Below are 17535 nucleotides of genomic sequence, written 5' to 3'. Positions count from 1 at the left end.
CGCTTCTCTTCGCCTTCTTTCGGTTCACCAGCTCGACGGGACGTAGCAAAGACGAGAGGGAATGAAAATCGTGATTTCGTCAGCCTCGTTGACCGTCTTCAATCGCACACTTCTTTTCCAAAAATATGGCGATCCGTTAGAAATATCGCTGTATGATTGATGTTTTTCGCTTTTGCAGCGTCCCGCCTATCCGTCCAACCTTGGTTTGTGAGCGCGAAGTTTTGGTTCAGTATTCCTTTAAAGCAATTAATCATCTGAACACATAAAAACTCAGTAAAAGGCCCTGAGTTATCCATTTTTTGCATGACAATTATCTGAGCGAGAAAAGGCCGCAAGAACACGCCAATATCAGCACTTGATTTTTCAACAAACATAATGTTCTATGTTACTTCTAAGGTATATGAAAGACCCTCTCTTTAAAGGGACATTGAACTCTTCAAAATATTTTGAAGTGACTGGATCGGATACGTATGTCACAAGATAAAGTTTTCGTGAACAACTTCGTTAGCCCAATAATTATGTTGTGAGATGTATCATGAGATATCAAAAAGTAAAAAACCTACACCGTGAAATTAAATCAACAATAAAGGTTAGTTTCGGTTTCGTTCCAGAATTAAAACGTGCCTCCTGACGTACGTGTTACCCTAAACACCGTTTTTGTTTTCAGGATAAAGGGGTGAACTGCGCTCCCCATAACACCAAGCTTCCTCGTATAAGCAGTGATTTGTGTCGCTCAATGAAGCGAGCACACTAGACAGGCTCAGCAACCGCCATATTGGAATACGAGTGGCGCCACCTATTGTGAATTGGAGTCGCGAATAACCACATGCATTTGCTTGGAAATAGCAAACATGATGTAGGTGTACCGGCGCAGAACAGCGGAGACTAGGGAAAGGAGCGAACACCACAGGACGCATTTTTACAGCTCTCTGTGTTGTTCGTTCCTCTCCTAAGCCTTCCTTGTTTTGCTCTATTGTATTTAAATTATGTTTGACTTTTACCAACTAGCACAGCTTACAATTTTATTACTTTATTCCACTTAGAAGTATTTTACCTGTGGAGGGCTATAGTTCTGCTCTTCCTTCAGTGTGAAACAAGCCTCTTTTGCATATCTTAGGTTGCAACAAACTATAGCGACAAGAAGGTGCAAATGGCTCTTCCAGCACCCAGTGGAAACTTCCTGAGGGTTGTGTACAAACGCTGCCGTACAACGAAGCAGCGATGTTTCTTCTTATTTTTACTATATAGAATGCGATGGGGTACCCCCGAGTAGCGGGGGTGATATGTATGCTTGGGTGTCAAACTATAATGCAAAAAGATGTAGGGAACAAGTGTTGGAGCTAGAAACGTGTGAAACTTTTGACGAATAGAAGTACTAAGATATTTTTGAGTTCTTGTTATTGAGAATGTCCCGTGTTGGATGTCTGGGACTACTTTAGACCGTTTATTATAAAGCGGCTGGCTAGCATTCAAATAAAGCAAATTACTGGATAAATCAAAAACATAACACGTTTTTTAGGAACGTGTAACCAGTAACCAAAACGCTAAATACTAAAAGCGTAAAAAAAACCAAAAGGAAACCGATATTCAGAGGAAACTATAACCGTAACCATAACCGAAACGTTCTGTTTTTCAGTTTGAGTCCCAGCGTAATTCAAGGCTTCAAGCGAAAAAAATAATAAGGTCCCACAAGGGGCTTGTCTTTTTTATTGTGGTTCCTGAGATGAATAAGAATAATATGCCACTGTCATAAAAGTTAAATCATGGCTATGCTCTTACCATAAAGTATTAATTGCGGTAGCTAAAATCATCGAATGCGCATTTTATTGGCACGTATATTGTAAAATATATTTCAGGGAATATATTTCACGATATGTATATTTACGCGATACTATTGTACTTTTTAATTCCCGTGAAAATTTTAGGACCAGTCTTTTTTTTTTATAGAAACACTCAGAGACAACCACAATCTTGTTTTATTGACGTACTTTGTTTACATTCAGAACCTTGATGCATCATGGCAAGAAAGTGATAAAAATGCTCAGCCTAGTATACACGTTCCTCATACTCAGGTAGAAGCTGGCATGAAACAGCACGGAACCAAGGGAAAGCATTCTCGTACAGGGTTAAATTTGACCAATGTGTCTAATGAAGACCTCTGTCCGTGACAAAGTACCGTCCAATTCACTTTGAAAATAACCAACATTCTTGCGAATCGATGATGATTCTGGCTTTCTGCCGGTCTGAGCGTGTGACCAAGAGGTTGTTTTAATTTCACCACTAGCCCCTGTGTCCTTGTTTTCGTCCGTCTCACAGACATTTAAATCTGCTGGTCATTACATATAAGAAAACATTTTTTTTGTTTGAAATGTAATTGATACGTCAGGAAAACATATTTGCTTAAATCGGCTTCCAACTCAAAAATCTATTTAACGCTGTCAATCTCCGGTAATTGTGCCTGTACGAAATAAAATGTAGGAAAACAGTTTTGAGAAATTTTTCAGCAATAGTGTGCATTCACTTACGAGAAATGCACTTCCTAATAAGATGGTCGTCTTTCTTTTTTTTAAGTTGTCAAATCTCAGCTCCGTAAGTAAATAAACGTGTATCCTTATCACAATTTGTCTGAACGAACTTCACATCATTGCTTGCGACAGGCAGGGGAGGAGGCTATTTAAGAATATGCCTGCTGTTGAGCGCCGGCCTGCGGAAACATGTTTTATTGTTCGCTGTTTGGCCCTCTTAATCACAGGGTAACGGGCTCGGTAAAAACGGACTATGGGCTCACATCATAAATCAGAAGGCAAATGCACAAAATCTATAAGTCTTCAAAATAGTTCAAAACACGATGACTATAACCACAAAAATAAAGACATAGAGATGAACTTATATTCCTAATATAGATCACATTTGGGCCTGAGCATGAGCTAGAAACTTCGCCAAATACTGTCTCAGGCTTCTCAAGTTTTATTCGGTTTTACTTGCGCTGCTATCTGGGTCCTCCCTTTACAGCTCTGTGCTTCACCACGGATGCCCCATAACATTCATTAGTCTGCCGTATTATCGTGAGACTGCTCCACACTCTAAGAAATGCCTGCGCTTCTACTTACCCGCAAAGCACTCAAACATCCAATTTCTGCGATCTACGAAATCAGCTATATGAGGAGGAACATTTGTTTAGACGTCAAAATTAAGTCTGCGCTGTGGCAATACGCAATGCAAGCATGACGCTTTGCATTGCGTAATGCCACAACGCAGACTTTATTTTTGGGTCTAAATGGGTGTCCCGCCTTCTCATTCGCTGAGTTTAATTCGTACATCGCAGAGAATGGCCATTTGAAGGTTTTGCAGGTGAGTCGACGGCAGGGCATTTCTTAGAGTGATGCATACTGAACAACTTCGGAACTTGGACGGTTTATGCCATCTGTTTGGCTTGTGCTGCAAATTTTACAAGAAAACTGAACCGTTTAAGGGGCTTGCATGTAACGTCATCACACCATGCTGGTGGCCATTGGCGCTTGTTCTTACCGAGAAAAAACTTGGTGGTGGGAAATGTGGGCTGCCGAAGGTGCGCGCTCATCAGCAAGGCCACCGCGCTGCCAGCTGATGTGACGTCATTGCAAGGCATGCATGTGACAGAAACCAGTTATTCTTTCTTGGTGCCGCGTCGTAAGAAACGGCGCGAGCGTGTCGCACTACACAAACGCTTCTTCTGGCACGAGTGTCTTTTGAAATATTATAGTTTTACGGACCACGTACGGCTCTCTGGTTTGTGTTGCAGATACCGAGCCGAAGAAACTTTGCAATACTGTGTTTCTGAAACTAAACTTCCCCCCCTCTTGTCTGACCTTTCAATGTTTATTAAACAATGAGTGTCAACTATCGGTTTACATCCAAAAACTGCGACTTTTAAAGGAAATACAGTGGTACGATGAAGAAGAGAACGAACATCCTGTAAAACTCAACTGTGAAGCTCCAGACATTTTTACAGTTGGGCTATTCTCACCCTTCATTCAAGACTACTCAGTACTCGAACTTTTGTTGATGCTTTGATTGCCATGAGCCTGAATAGATCAGGCGCATGGCGTTCAAGTACGTAGGTTTCTCTTGAGACACGGCGCAAAGTCGTGGTGTCACATGACATCACGGCGTCAACTATACTATTGGCTCAGTAACCTTGGGTGTAAAGTGTTGTCATGGCGTCACGCGATACGACGTCTTGACAACATGACGTCAGGTCACGTGACCTCATTTCACTTCATGCCAGAATATGACACATCATGGCTTCACGCGACCACGTCGCATAACATCACGTGACATTATGTCATGAATCGGAGTGCTTATGCAAACCCGCCATGGACATACCACCCTTTCTGACACATTGCAATTCTGTTTATGGTGATGACCAATGTATAGAAATACAGCTGTCAATGTTTTGTTTTTTCTCAATTATTCAGTCAGTGGTATTAACAAAAAACACATTGAGCTGAACCGTTATAATCCGGTTACCAATATTGTGCTTTCGGTTACGCTCAGGTTCATTTTGAAGATGGCGGCGAAGATTTCGGTTCGGTTCGGTTCCAGTTTGGCTAAAAATAACGGTTTGGTTCCAGTTCGACTCTTTCTCTACCGCACCGGTCGAATTCGTCCGAATTTAAATGCTTTACTCCCTCTCACAAATTTTTGCACTGAAGACACAGGCATGCCTACTTAGTTCAGTCGAATGCTCTTGTGTGTACAAGAAATTGCACTTAGGAAACACTTTTCAAAGCCACGCGCTCGTGCCCATACCCACAACTCATTCAAAACAGAGCTAGGCGTTCTGACATCCTCGCATTCTCTCGTCTCTTCGTCTCCCCCGTTTCTCGGCGCGTACGCTCAGAATATCGGCACTGCATTTACCGATTTCCTGGGGGGCACTGGCCTTTCGGTTACCCACACTGAGGCCGACCCCATGCATTAATTTTAAAGGGGTACTGAACCAAGCATTTTAGCGTCCATATTAAGTGGCGCGCGATCTTTCGGCGAGCAAGCAGCCGTCGGTGTGCGCGAACAAACTCAATAAAATTGATCTTATAGTCCTCCATTCACGCTTAAGAGGGCAGTGAAATGCATGGGCTTGGGGCCAAAGGAGAATAAAGACAGGCTTCCCATCTCCACAAGTGAAAGCTACGCGCTTCTTAGACCAATGAATCGCCTACCTTTTACACCAGACCCCACTGTCGAGATGAAAATCCTGTCTTTATTCTCCATTTGCCCGGAGCCCAAACATTTCACTGTCATCTTAAGCATGAATGAAGGACTATGATGTCAATTTTGTTGCGTGTGCTCGCGCACACCGGCGGTTGCCGTCTCGTGGAAAGATCGGGCGACACCTATTTTGGATACTAAAATGTTTGTTTCAGTACACCTTTCAGCCTGATAGGGACTACAGTATTGACAACCCTACATTAGATACGGCGTCAGGAAGATTCAGCGATATAGCTCTGCTATGTCGCGGACTGTTTTAGAAATTCTGGAGGACGAGGAAAAAAAAAAAACGGATTTCCCGCGATTTTAGATAATGCTTCAGATACCTGACAACGATAATTTCGAGCACCAAGATGTCTGAAGTGTCGGGTATTGCAGCGTAGCTTATTCCGTGGCTCTACAGGCGTGCTTAAAGGCGAACCTGCAGAAATACTCTTCTGCCTGGCAGAAAGTCCTCCTCTCTCTCTTTTTCTTTTACCCTTTTCCTGTTGTCTTGCTGCATGGCGAGGAGGGGAGGAAGGTCCTCTTTTGTATCCGCTTCTTCTTAGAGAATAAGCCTAGAAAACCCCATAATTTGCAGCAGGCTTTTTGTCCCCTCGCTAAGCCTAGCCCTCAGGGTGAATGTTTTACGAAGCTGGAAGGCTGCACCCTGGCAGTCACGCATTTGATCTGTGGAAGTTTTCTGGCTGTAGCCTGTGGCAAAGTTTTCGGCTGTAACCTGTGGCAAAGATTTCGGCTGGAGCCTGTTGCAAACGCTTACTTTGAGAGCTGCGATGCACCCCACCCCGATTGAACGTACTTTTCATACTTATTTCTGAAATAAGGAGTGCAGAACGCACGTGCGAGATATGGTGGTTTGAATTTGTGAGCATAATTTACATGATTTATATACCTCTACATGATCAGTGTAAATCAATGAGTCTATTGTACAAAGAAACTTTTTTTTTTTCAGTTTTATAGGGGGCAATTTATTCTCATACAAGAAATTCGGCAAGAAACGTCAAATCGCCTGACGTAGATACGATTCTAAACCAGCAGAAATTGAGCGTACTCTCAGAAATTTTATTTGGCGTTGTGGAGGTTTTGTTTAAATGTTAGAGAAATAGAATTGTCTCTTGCTCTGCGTGACACAGCTAGCCCAAACATAAAATTGACATTTTAATGCAAGGGTCGCACAGAATTTAGTATACAACAACAAATTGAAGCCATGTAAGTTGATTCCCATGGCAGCACTTTTTGCCAAACCGCTTTTACAGAAATTACAAATTTACAGCTATAGAAAAAACCCTACCAAAAACTTGTTTTGCCTCATTTTTTTTCTGATTTACGCTGCTTCTACTGATCTTGCAGCGGTATGCGAACGTTACGCAACACTGTTAGAACGAACTCGATATCAGCAAATTTTACTTTCTTTCCCAGCTATGTATTGGCTAGTTCTAACATCTACCACTTAGGTTGGATACTCGCATTAACAGTTGTCTAAATACCATTCACGTCTCACAAGAAAAAAGAACGAGAAAAATCGCCGATAGGTTGTTCGTGCTAAATTCGTGGCGCAGTGTATCTGCGTTTTTAAAATGTTGTATTAAAATCCTGTGTCGTATTAAAATATGAGCTGTTCTTGCTCTATATTTTTAAAGACTCCAAAGGATCATTTGAAGTAGCAGCCCATGCTGTAGCACCAATACAAGCGACGTTGAACGATAACACGACAAGCTAAACTACCCAATATTGGTATTATATTGTGTTTTCCACTCCGATAGCCGTGCTTGATAAAGAATGTTCACAGCAAGGCTAGCGTTGTGAAGTACCCTAACAGAGAGCTAAAAACGATCCACTAAAACTTCCTGATATTGACACTCACCTTCGCTGCCTTTACAACTCATGTGGTTGCTGGGACCTGTAAATATAAATTTCATTCATATCTTGTTGGCCATGATATCCTGCAAGTTAGGCACACAATAATTTGTACGTTCTATACGAAAAGAGAAACCCGCTACTAGATTCCCGCTCCTGGTACACATTTATCTTTTACGTCGTTCCCCATTTGAGGCAGGTTTGAGCGTGATGGGTTGTCTTTTTGAGGATGCTGAATGTTTTGTGAACATGTGAATCATGCTCGCATATTGTAACCACCACATCTCGCGCATGCGTTCTGCACTCTTTATTTGAGAAACCAAGAATAAGTATAAAAAGTACGTTCAATGGGTGTGGGGATACATCGCAGCTAACCAGTAGGCCTTTACTCTGTCACCTCGGGTGGGTGACTGCCAGGGCGCAGCCTTCCAGCTCCGTAAAACATTCGCCCGGAGGGCCAGGCTTTGCGAGGGGCCAAAAAGCTTGCTGCTCACTATAGACTTTGCTAGGCTTATCGTCTCAGAAGACGCCGGTACAAAAAGGGAACCTCCCCCCCCCACATCGCCGTCCAGCTAGACAAGAGGGAAAGGGCAAAATAGAGGGCGAGGAGGGTTTTCCGCCAGGCGGAAGAATATTTCTGCAGGTCCCCCTTTAAAGCAGAAGATTTGGTTGTCGATAGCAACCCAACTGGAACAAATCGTCATGCGGCGTTGTCGCGCGCCCGGCCGAGGTTCCAATCACTGCTCTGAGCTGAATGACCTGGGCGAACCAAAAAGTGACAGTTGTGTTCACGTAGTTGCGCCAACTGTACCGCAGAATATATGTTTGGAAGCGAAACGTCTGCTGTAACACGAGCCGAAAAGATCGAAGCCTGCATTTAGAGAGCTCAAACTTTAACCGAATGTGCACTGAAGAGGAAAGTTTCACCCCTGTAAAATTTGTAGGCGCAGTTCTTCTTTGCAGAAGATCAGAGCAAAAATCTAAGTAAAGATTGAGCGCGTTCGCAGACAACCGAGTTACCGACGCTTTTAACTTGTGGCAGCATCTCCGGGTCGGCGTAGCGAGCAGACGATATATGTTGTCTGCTCGCTGCGCCTATTGGAAGATTGCGTCACAAGTAAATAGGGTAGCTAACTGAGACATCTGCGAGCGCGCCCACCCTTGACGTAGGAAAGTTTTGTGCTCTCATTATTTTACAGGAAGAAAACTTTCGCATTCAATAATCACATGGTAAAACTGCATGACAGATTCCGTGCACATTCGGTGAAAGCTTAAATTTTTTATATGCACTCGCCGATTTTCGCGGCTCGTTTCACAGCGGAAGATCGGTTTGAAACACTCGAAATATATATACTTTGTTTGTTTGTTAGTTTTTTGCTTTGGGGGGGGGGGGGGGGGGGGGGAGGTGGTGTGCACATCGTGTACATTTTATTCGCGAGGAATAATTTCCTTCAGAGAGATTGGCTGTCATTCTTAATTCGATCATTCTTATTACTTGGGTAAACTGGGGGACATATTTGCTCACCCGACGGGATTTTACCTTGAGCTCCATGCGTGCAAGAATGTTCATCACGCGCGCTCACACTCTCCTTAGCTCTGGTGTTGATACTGCCCCGCAATTAATAGGTCGATGATACCGTGCTCCAGTGGTAGTACCTCACGGCCCTAGAGCACCATAGACACGTAAAAACTTTTGAAAGTGCACTAGTTGTCATCGTAAACTGAAGTTGACAAAAAAAAAAAAAAAAAAAAAAAAAAAAACTAACTTACGTAGATGGTTACCAGAGATTATTCATATCTACATCCGACTATCCACATGCAGGAGGAAATATTGCGGACCTCGGTGTCATCGACGGATTGGACATGTGGGAGGCACTGTCCCAAGACCTTCCGTCTCCCCGCCGCGAGATGCTGATAAACTTCGACTCGGTCGACGGAACGGCGGCCCTCCTGAGCGGCGACTTCAAGCTGGTCGTCAACAGCTACAAGAACGGGACTTACGACCAGCGCCTGCCCACCCCCGGGAACCTGCCTCCGCGCGTCGACCTGGACAGGCTGATGCTCGAGTCGCTCGCAGGGAAGGCACTGAAGACGTTTTACGCGAACAGGACGGGGTGGTCGCTGCCGACGGCATGGCGCGGGAAGGCGAAAATTCACTGCGGAGACCGCAAAGACAGATTCAGAACGGAGGACACGCCACACCTGTTTGACGTGGTCAAGGATCCCTGCGAGCTTCAGAACTTGGCTGGCTGTCGAACGCTGGTATGGAGTTGTGATTTTATATTTCGGATGGGTTGAATGAAGCCGCATTGGATTCCGGATGCTATAACGCTTAAGCCTCGTCACACTGCTTATAGAACGAACAAAAGACTGTCTGCAGACACATTGTCACACTGACCATACCAAACATTTGTGATGTTCGAAGCATTGCATGAAGCCAACATGATTCGGATATGCGTGAAGTGTGTCTGTAGGTAATTCAGGCATCGTGTTTGCATCGAACACCGCGGCTTATGTATGATGAATGAGCAGTTTGACTACGGCTTTACTATCAGGCAATCACAGTGCAGCAAACTGGATCTAGCCAAAGAACTACAATAACTAGAAACAAAAAACAAAAAAACGAAACAATATTTTACTCTGCGTCAACTATTTTGTGCTAGTATATCGTTAAGGCTAGTGTAGCTTCTGGGGTGCTCCAGCGCTCTCGAAGCTCCTGCATACGAGAGCGTGTTTGAACAAGATACAGTACTAAGCCACGTGATCTCTTAGCCGCGAAGGGCTACTAACACTGCGGAAGCAACGCCGGTTTCGACAGCAGCCAACGAATTTGACGCAGAGCATATAGACCAGTGTTGCCAACTCAACAATATGAAAACCCAGTCGCTAATCTTCAAAAACCGCTAAGAAACGCCTTTAGGTCACAGAGGCAGAATGACGTTGTAGTTTCATTTGGGGATTTAATTAGTCTAGAAAAGGCTTCATAAATGGCGCAGCAATTAAAAGGAAGCATTCAATTTTGAGTCAGACCACTTTTGTGCTCATTCGTCTTGCACCTGATGTATCTGGCTCGTATTACGTCCCTTGGAACTTCCAGTAACCGGTCTCGGAGTTGAGAAAGCTAGAGTAACCTTATATTTCTAAAGTTTCGTGCATACTTCGCAGGTCCCATTTCATCTGGCAATCTTAATTTCATTTCAATTAATTTATTATTCCCTCAGGGCAGAGTTGTACGGAACGGCGTTCCAAGGAACGGCGTTCCAGGAACGCGTTCCTTTTTAGGAGGAGCGAAGGAACGCCGTCGTTCCGCTTTAAATCGGTGGAACTGGAACGGGAACTTGTTACATTTTTGCTGGAACGGAAAGAGTAACGGTGTTCCTTATTTCGTTTAGTGGGGTCATTTTTATTCTATTTTTACGAGGGAAAATTTAAAAGTATAAAAGTTACATCATTACGAAAATATTGTTTTTAACTCGTTCACGTTTTGGTTCCTTATCTTAGGATTTATATTGTGTGGTCCTCGCTTAGTTGCAATCGGTTGCTGGAAAGTTAGTAGACATCAATGTTTTTGTCTTTTTTTTTTTGAGTGCCCGAGACTGCGGTACAAAAAGCAAAACGTTTAGTCGCACGAAGACACAAAAAGGGGCGTTTCAAACTAAGCTACGTTATTTTCTTCCACGAATCCTCATACACCCAGAAATCTAAGGCCGACTACAGCCATTTCTGAACTTTCATAAAGAGACCTACAGTTACAACAAAATCACAGGTTACTAGACATCGAACGCACTTTTGTATCCCGAACATTGGTCACTTATACGATATACAGAAATTAACATTTATTCCTTCTCCCTTTGTCCCCTACCTTCAAACTGAACAACGAATCCAACCTTCACAAAGAACTACTTGTAGTTTTCAAGACTGACCTTCCAAAAGCATACCGTCTCCTTCACTTGCTAGTCTTGAGGACAGCAACATCGAGGAGCAACTGCTGTTAAGTTCTAACAAGGGACTTTGTTAGATTGAACAGTGTGAGGTTGTTGTAAAACGCTCGTGCAATGTGGGGTAACAGTAGATTTGGCTTGTCTGAATCGTTCACCACAAACATGAATCTGGTTAAAAGCTGAGATTTTTAAATCAAGGTTTTATTGATTTATTGATTTATCAAGGAATGTCATTGATATAAATAAGAAATAAGAGTGGTCCGAGCACAGAGCCCTGAGAGACACCGGAGTTGACAAGTAAGGGCGAAGAATTAGTGCCATTAGAACGAACAAATTGGAAGTGAATCGTTAGGAATGATTTTATTCAAGTGAGGATATTGGGATCTATGTTAAAGAGTAACTGCAAAGAAAAAAAAAGTTTTTTTTAAACAGCTTAATTGTGACAAAGATGTCAAAAAAACAATTTTTCCGCGAGCAAAAAAAAATTTACAGTAATATTTATTGCGCGAGACTGATTTTAGTTTGCGGCTATTTCGTCCGTTTTAAATCGCGCGCCACGAAGTTGGTGTTCCGTGACGTCTAGCACCCGTTGGCTGCTATACTTCTCATCGGCTAAGAGTTTGATTGACAACTTAGATCTTGGTTGTTAAACCTTTGTTATATGTTGGTATTTCCTTTTGAGCGGCATATTTTTACGTTTAAAAAATAACCCATGTAATGAGAGTTATTATTTTTTACAAAATGTTTACAAGACGGACACCTAATTCCGTTTGGATTTATACCATAACAAACAAAAGCTTTGCCATTCTTTCATGGCCGCCGATGTGTCTGCTCCCGCCTGTCTCGCCTACCTCGACTAGTCGTTTCGCGGAAGTGACCAGTGTTTCATGTTGACCCAGGTGCTTGAGGGAGCCTTCCTGAAGTGAAGTAGTGTGTGTTTAGCAGTTGTCACCAGTGTTAGTGATAGGAAGCGACGCGGGGATTTGGCTTTCATAGCGCGGTTTGTTACTTTCGTTCTCCTCTTTGCTTTCTTAGCGTGATTTTTTTTTTTTTTTTTTTGCGCGTGCAAATGCCTGTTTTTTGGAGATGTCAGTTCCTGTAAAGTGTTGCCGTTGCTAATTGCTGCGAAATCAGTGATCGCGACAGCGATTCTTCCAGCAGCCATGTCGCCCCGAAAGGTCACAAGCTGAATGCTATTTGGCTGCAAGCAATCGGGAGTTCCTGTAGCGACCAACGTGTCCAGGTCTGTCCTCGCCATTTCGCTCCGGAGGCCTTCGGGATTCGCACCGGGTGCACCGAACGTCCGCGACTGAGACACAGCTGTTACGTAAAAAACCTGGCAGAGCCAGGTTATTACGTAACATCTGTCCGCCGAAGCCTTCGGACGTCCGAATTGTGCTTTAGACGACATATCATTTTTTCTCGGCTTACGAACCGTTTTACATAAAGTTGTTTGAATTGAATATGTACTGTTATAGTAAATCTTGGCTTGTGATTACGCCTTTATAGATCATCTTATTCGTTTTGCTGGAGAGACGCAAACGACAGGCATAACAAAATCGTTTGCATATTCCGCATACCTCGCAAAAGAACTTCCCCAGTCATCTTGCGAAACACAGAGTCCGCACCTTCCTGACTTCCCAGTCTTTTACCTGCTTTAGAGCAGTTTGTACCCGCTAGTAGGTACAAAATTGGAGAGGAGCAGTGGCGGCGGGTCCGTGCACGGACGGGCTGAGGTTACCCCGACCTCTTGGTTAGCCTTGTATGGGAGGCGAGGAAAGCAGCACGTATAAAAAAGTGAAGGGTCACACGTTTTCATGCTTGTTAAAGATTCTCTATTCTGGTACAGGTCCTCAGGCGACTCATGAAGAAACTGCAGGCGTACATTGACCAAGCAGTGCCACCGATGGACGAGACTTTCGATTCCGCCGGATATCCAAGGAACAACGACTGCATCTGGATGTCTTGGCAAGACCGACAACACGTGCCGCGCCCGTCACAGTGCACTTGCCACGCTCCCAACAGTGCCAACAGCAGTGGCCAGCTGGCTGAAAGTATGACGAAACCCGGTGCTTCTTCGTCCCGATCTTTACGGTAATAAGTAGCTACGAGTCGTGAGCTAAACAGCATCCACCTAAAGCGCCCAAATAAAAAGGTAAAATTAATTAAACGTAATTTAAGTTAGTCCCTTCGCGCTCAAGGCTCCGGCTCAGCCTTCTTTTTTTATTTCAATATATTGGTAAGTTTAAGAAGCTATCTATTTTCTGTTCGTATCGCAGACGCGTCGCCGCCTTGCATCGAACCAGCCGGACCCAATGAAGTTTATGTTGCAGCTTAATAAACGCAAGGCGTTGCCCATGAGGGTTATTGCGCTCCTTTGCTCGTCGGTTCGTTCTTCGGCGTTCGACTCGGCTAATCCCGCAATCTGATTGGCTGTGGAGTCCTTATGAGAACGTCAGGACTCGCCACCGCAGGGACGTTGCTGTCAAACTGCGCATGCGTAGATACCTAATCTCACGCGAATCGGGTTTCTGCTATGGAGACTTTTCATCGGCGACGGGTCTAAACAAGCGAAGGCAACGGGATGTGTGGTCTGTTCCGTCGCCACCATACTTTGGTTTTATTTTGTTGAGACATGCCCCAGGCGCCGGCGAACCGATGGTTTTGGCAAAACGCAGGAAAGGTCACACAGCCTGTAGTGTCCTCCTGCATTGTTCTCGCTACTCCACACGCCATGTGGTTCTTAAGCTTTCAGTTACTATATACAATGTGGAGATAAAGAAGAAAGATAAAATAAAATGCATTGGTCGTTTCTCGGGATACAAGTAAAGCATGAAATGATTGCGACGTCAATAATGATCACTCTCATGACGGTTACAAGAGGATGACGTTGATAAGAATTACGATGACACTGATGATGATGATGATAGCAGTGCGCTTAACACGACAGGCTACTTTTTACGAGCTATGTGGGAACCAGGTGGGATAGTGGGAACCTATTAAAACGTTCCCTCCCCGTTCTTTTTTTTTGCGTTTTGACTTTTGACCAATTGCTAAACAACCACGCGTCTTTCGCGTTTTTTTTAAATCTTTCGTTGTATGGGCCTCCTTGTGCCGTCTGGCTGTCGGTCTGGTGAACATAATTAACTACGAGTTGTGTTTCTTAATTTCATCAGTGACTGTAGACAATCTATGAATTTTATTTTTAAATAGTTTCTTGGGCACAGAACGTTTTAGTATTGTCGCCTCAGTCTGTTTTTTTAGGATATTTAGTATATAGGCGATATGCAGTCAATTCTACTGATTTCTACATAGATATTTCTAACGTGGTTACACTAACCTAACTGCACAGCTCATTTTTCATCAGCGTTTGCATTAAGTACACATTCGATCCAGGACTAACGCGTGTGAATCGTGTTTTTTCCTTGTCACTTTTTTTTTCTTAAAATCAAAGTGACACTTACGAGATCCCGGTCGGTGGAATACATACGCGCCTATACAGTGTGTTCTCTTTTAGGCGTTATAAATTTGTTTTGCAAAAAAAGAAAAAAAAAAAAGAAACGCAGTGAAGGATGCATTAACGCGGTTTGTACAGGTGAGTTATTTGGCCCCCGGGGGGACATAGCAGGAGGGGCTAATCGTCACGATAAGTCGAATATTTAACTAAAATTTGTCAAGTAACTTTCTTTTAAGTTGTGAGAATAGAGATAGGATTGCAATTAGAAACTTGCTGCGCGTCATCGAAAAAACCCCAAGTCAACAAGATTTAAAAAGACTTTCAGCGCTTGAAAAGCGCAGTAGGGTGTGTTCAGATAAGGACGGTCATGGTGGTGTCATGCCTATTTCTTGTTTTCAATCAAATTTTTATATGAGGTAGCAAAACCTGTCCACACAATGGTACAGACCTTACTTTTGCAAGATACTTCCTTGTATTCGTGAGAAAAATCGCTTTCGAGAGAAGGTTGAAAAAACGATTTTTCTAACTGCGCGACGACGCAACTTTCAAAGCTGGAGAAATAAAGAATACAGCTTTCTGCACCGTCAAAATGTTCATGTTTAATTCAAGCAAACGTTTCTGCCAGAATTAGTTAAAGTTAACTTATATGAGCATATATTTCAAGCAAAACAAAATGCCGAACTTGGCTTCTAGAACAAATCTTACATAATGATGCATTTTTCGGCGAATTTTTAAGTCGCTTTACATTTATGTTCTAAAGCTGAAACTTTTTGTGTCGAGCGTTTCACGCTTTGTGAACTTTTAACAAATTAATTAGCGTTATACTGTTGAAAGTATTTTCTGCATTGCGCCCGAAAATTTCGTCAAAACCGAAAAAGTCAAAATTTTGCGATTTTTGAGCGGCAATTAAAAAAAATAATCATTCTCGATTTTCTTTAAATTTTACCCCATGGGACCTTGATGACCGGTAATTACAAATATGCAAAGACATGTTGCATTATTTTGTTTTAAAACAATAAAATAAACGTGTAACCAGGTCGTGGTCGCATCAAATACAGCTGTGGCGTTTCCGTCTTAACGACTAGTGGTACACGAGCGACGCATGCCACAGTATCCGTACTTGGTCATATTACACTGCCCAGGCGTCATGAAGCACTGTAAAAATAGCACGCGAACTTGGTTTCATTGCTGATATGGCTGCTATTGCCAATGAAAACTGAACGTTGCGGCGCGTATACGATTCTTATTAGGGTGTTATACTTGGCTGGTTAGATGTTCGCTGTGCTACCATTTAAAGTTAGTACTTTAAGATTAGTACCTGACCGACAAAATAATTTGATGCGTATTTATAGGCCCCACTCGAAAGCTTCCTGACAAAATAGTTTAATTAATTTCTCTAGGCATCACTTAAACGAGCGACATTGCGGACACTTCTTCCTCGACCGATGGCGCGCATGGTTAGGGCGGAACGAAAACAGTGTATGTCTCGAAAAATACAGGCGAATGGGAAATCAAGGTTGAGTTAGGGGAGATTTAGGTAGCGTAAGCGGTTGAATGTCCGAGGCAACAGCCAAGTGTGCGCTCGGGTGATATTCAAGTCGCTCCAACAGGATCTCCTGCGACACCTCATCCGCGATGAGAAAAGTCATGATCTGTGACTGGGTTGAGGGGGGCAAGAGGGTTATCGATCTGGGGAAATATTTTTATAAAATTTCAAGAGAGTCATATAGTGCAAAAACCTGCAGGTGTTTATTTTCAATTAGAACACTCTTTGTGAGAATCAGCCAGCGCCGCCACCAAGTGCCGTAAGCCGCTACCAAGTGCCGTAAGCCGCCACAAAGTGCCGTAAGCCGTCACACGCGCACAGGTTCGTGGTTCACTATAGACAGAAAAGGAAGAAAAATCTGCTGACGAGATGACCGGCCTACACCGCGGTGAGGCCTTGCCAATAAAGAGGACGTAACACAAGTTTTTAAACAACGGGAGTTCAATTAAAGCGATCATTTAATTAGAAAGATAAATAATATAATGGGGTTCACAAGTATCGAAGCGTGGAAATAAATAGTATTAGCACTTTACCCAGCCGGTACGCGGGCGGAAAAATACAAATTTACCTAGCAAATACACAGAAGGAAAACAATTACTGAACAATTGAAAGCTGAACTCCTAAAATCCTGAATTACTACCAACCAGATTGCAATACTGAGGAGCTAGCGGGTGAAGGGAGTGTCTAATCTGTCATTGTCCGGGAGTGTCGGCATTAATTTAGTAGGTTCTTGAAAACCCGAAAAATAGGCCCAATTATCTGTTACAGTACCCACAAAAAATCGGCGGGGAACATGCCCAACCGCATACCCCCTTTCCTTTTCTTTTTTTTCACAACTGACTTTTTGGGGGCTCTTTCCCAGCTTCCTCCTCACCCCCTCCTCTTCTCTCTCTCTCTATTCCTTCTCTCCTTCCCTCTTTTCTCCTCTTCCTCCTTCTTTCCTCCTCCTCCTCGAGCCTTGTATGACGCCAGACGAATCTGCACCGGCATCGGTACCTTCCCTTGCATTGTGTGAGGGGGTGGTACAGGTGGATTCTACGGTGGGCTAGTGGGCAGCTCGATGAAGCCAACCAAACACTCTCACACACACACACACTTCTTGCGAAGGCTTCCCCAGCACAGACCTGGCCAACCACCGTCGCTTTTTTCGGGCTCGATCCGCTTTTCGTAGATCGAATCTCATGACTCCAAGTCCAGAGCAGACTTTGTGTTCACACAGGTTGCATTTCGCACGAGACGAAAAGAGCGTGATTGGAAGCGCGATCTATCAAACCAGCTGCAGGGAAGCCTTCCAACCGTTTGTCTCGCGGGGTATTGTTTATATTGAAGGGCATAGGAATTTGAAAAAACTGTGGTGTACGCCTGGGTCGGTCTCCGGGAAATTTGACGAGAGGAGTCTCTAATATATCCGGGCGCAGCCAGATTTGGTGAAATAAGTAACCTACTAGAACACGTTCAGGGGACTCAGGACTTCTTCTACTCAA

At 43.6% G+C, this 17535-nt stretch overlaps 1 protein-coding gene across 1 annotated transcript in view; it reads left to right on the top strand.

Annotated features, from left to right (window-relative positions):
* The window catches only part of LOC120840200 (arylsulfatase B-like), an 81705-nt gene extending 68375 nt beyond the window's left edge, over window positions 1-13330 (top strand). The window contains exons 8-9 of the mRNA XM_040210607.2: window positions 8930-9369; window positions 12898-13330. Of these exons, the coding sequence (XP_040066541.2) occupies window positions 8930-9369; window positions 12898-13146 (689 nt within the window). The 3' untranslated portion in view covers window positions 13147-13330. The remainder of the gene's footprint in view (window positions 1-8929; window positions 9370-12897) is intronic.
* Window positions 13331-17535: the final 4205 nt, after the last annotated feature.

Source organism: Ixodes scapularis, unplaced genomic scaffold (genome assembly GCF_016920785.2).
Source record: "Ixodes scapularis isolate PalLabHiFi unplaced genomic scaffold, ASM1692078v2 PGA_scaffold1__304_contigs__length_218370807, whole genome shotgun sequence".
Taxonomy (NCBI): Eukaryota; Metazoa; Arthropoda; class Arachnida; order Ixodida; family Ixodidae; genus Ixodes; species Ixodes scapularis.
Note: the sequence above shows the minus strand (reverse complement) of the source record. Positions and strands in the feature narration are given on the sequence as shown.